Raw genomic sequence first — 1,651 nt, 5'->3', positions numbered from 1 at the left:
AAGTTAGAAGTCAATCACAAGTTAGTGTGGATGACTCTCTTAGGTACTACCACAGAATACTTATTTTTTTTGTTAACTAGAGAATTCTTATGTACTCTGCGGTAGTACTTACTTTTTGTTGTCATGTTATCAACTAGTTCCCGACGCGGGGTATTCTCTAGTTAAATATCAAAAAAAATTGAGGTACACTGCCAAAACACAAGCAAAATAATGCCCCCGATCAAGACAGAACTCAACAATGCAAACAAATTCAAAATACAAATGATTCAACGTTGCAACAACTCAGATAAATATGCCGCGTGGCGTGGCGCGAAACTTGCCATAGTTCTTTCTAACAGAACAACTCTGGACAAGGGGCTTTGCGATTAGGTGATTCGAGTCAAAAAAGAAGAAGATTAGAGTGACGAAGTAGTAGTACGTCGATGCTGCAACCTGTTCATGTGTCTATCCAAGAAGGGGATCACGCTGATGAAGTAAGTATTTATTACGTCCATGATACATGTAGCACACCAAGGAACGAAAAATACAAGAACATTAACTGAAGATAAATACAGAGTTACAGACGCTCATCAAGGAAGGAACATGGACATGAGCGCAACGCCGATGTTTTTCCCTCCGGACAGTGCGTACAGGTAGAGAGATAATCAAGGGTGAGCAGGGATCGCCGGAAGCGCCACCGCCGGGCCGGTAATTGTACTGGTACCGGTAATGGCTCCCACCAGCGGGAGCGTCGGGAGCGTCGGGAGTGTGGGGAGCGTCGGGAGCGTCGGGAGTGTGGGCAGCGTCGGGGCCGTGGGGAGCGTCGGGAGCGTCGGGGCCGTGGGGAGAGTCACAGCTGGCAAGTCCGGCAACCCCATCGCCTTGGACTCGCCGACGCCGGCACCGTGTGTCGCTGCAACCTTCTCGTTCAGCTCCCTCCCGTCGCAGGACGCGAGCACCGCCAGTAGCAGGAGCGCGGCGGCGAGACACTTCGCCATTGCTAACTGGGAGGCTCTGGTAATACTAATGAGGAGATAGTCTAGCTTGTGTGGCTGTCTTGGAGTGAGGTTAGGCTTAGCATTGTGTGCGCTGCTTCTTATAGGCGAATTGTACGGGGTGGCGGGGTGGCCGTGCCTCGTCCGAGCAGGAGAGGAGGATAGAATAGGTAGAGTGCGACATGCAAAATTGCTGGCCCGTCCTTCTCACTCAGGTCACGGGCGGCAGAGAGGCATTCAAGTATGGCGGCATGTCAACGTCGGTGGATTGGAATGTGGCGGATGGAATTATTGTCCGCGAATCCGTCCTGCCTCTTTTCATCGCAGTCGAGAAGGCCAGGTAGCTAGTCGAGGTGAGTCAATTGGTTTGCTTTTCTTGGGTAGATATTTCCTTCCCGATCAAGGATGGGAAATGTGAGCTGCTCAACACAGATGCAAGATCTAGCTTTCCCATTCCAATTTTGTGTCGATGGTTTTAGGATCTTTGTTATCCCAAGTGGTGGTGAAGAGAGCCTCTGACTGGTACGTTTCATTCCATCTTTATCCATTTCTAACAAGGACTCTGCACTCCATTTAAGACTTGGTTTGCCTGCCGAGAAGGGCAGCCACGGCGTGCCAAATACCAAATTGACTATGTAAATTATGCCTGGCATGGGTGTCAAATTTACGATCTTTCG

The 1,651-nt window shown here is 49.8% G+C and overlaps 1 protein-coding gene across 1 annotated transcript; it reads right to left on the bottom strand.

Annotated features, from left to right (window-relative positions):
• Positions 1-466: 466 nt before the first annotated feature.
• On the bottom strand, positions 467-1,066 carry LOC125534085 (uncharacterized). Its single transcript, XM_048697382.2, has one exon. It carries the CDS (start codon positions 975-977, stop codon positions 645-647), a length of 333 nt encoding a protein of 110 aa, XP_048553339.2. The 5' UTR covers positions 978-1,066; the 3' UTR covers positions 467-644.
• Between the last annotated feature and the right edge of the window lie 585 nt (positions 1,067-1,651).

The sequence above is a fragment of the Triticum urartu genome, chromosome 2A (assembly GCF_056163025.1).
Source record: "Triticum urartu cultivar PI428250 chromosome 2A, HENAU_Tu73, whole genome shotgun sequence".
NCBI classification, from domain to species: Eukaryota; Viridiplantae; Streptophyta; class Magnoliopsida; order Poales; family Poaceae; genus Triticum; species Triticum urartu.
The sequence above is the reverse complement of the archived record's forward strand: the minus strand, read 5'-3'. Positions and strand labels throughout refer to the sequence as shown.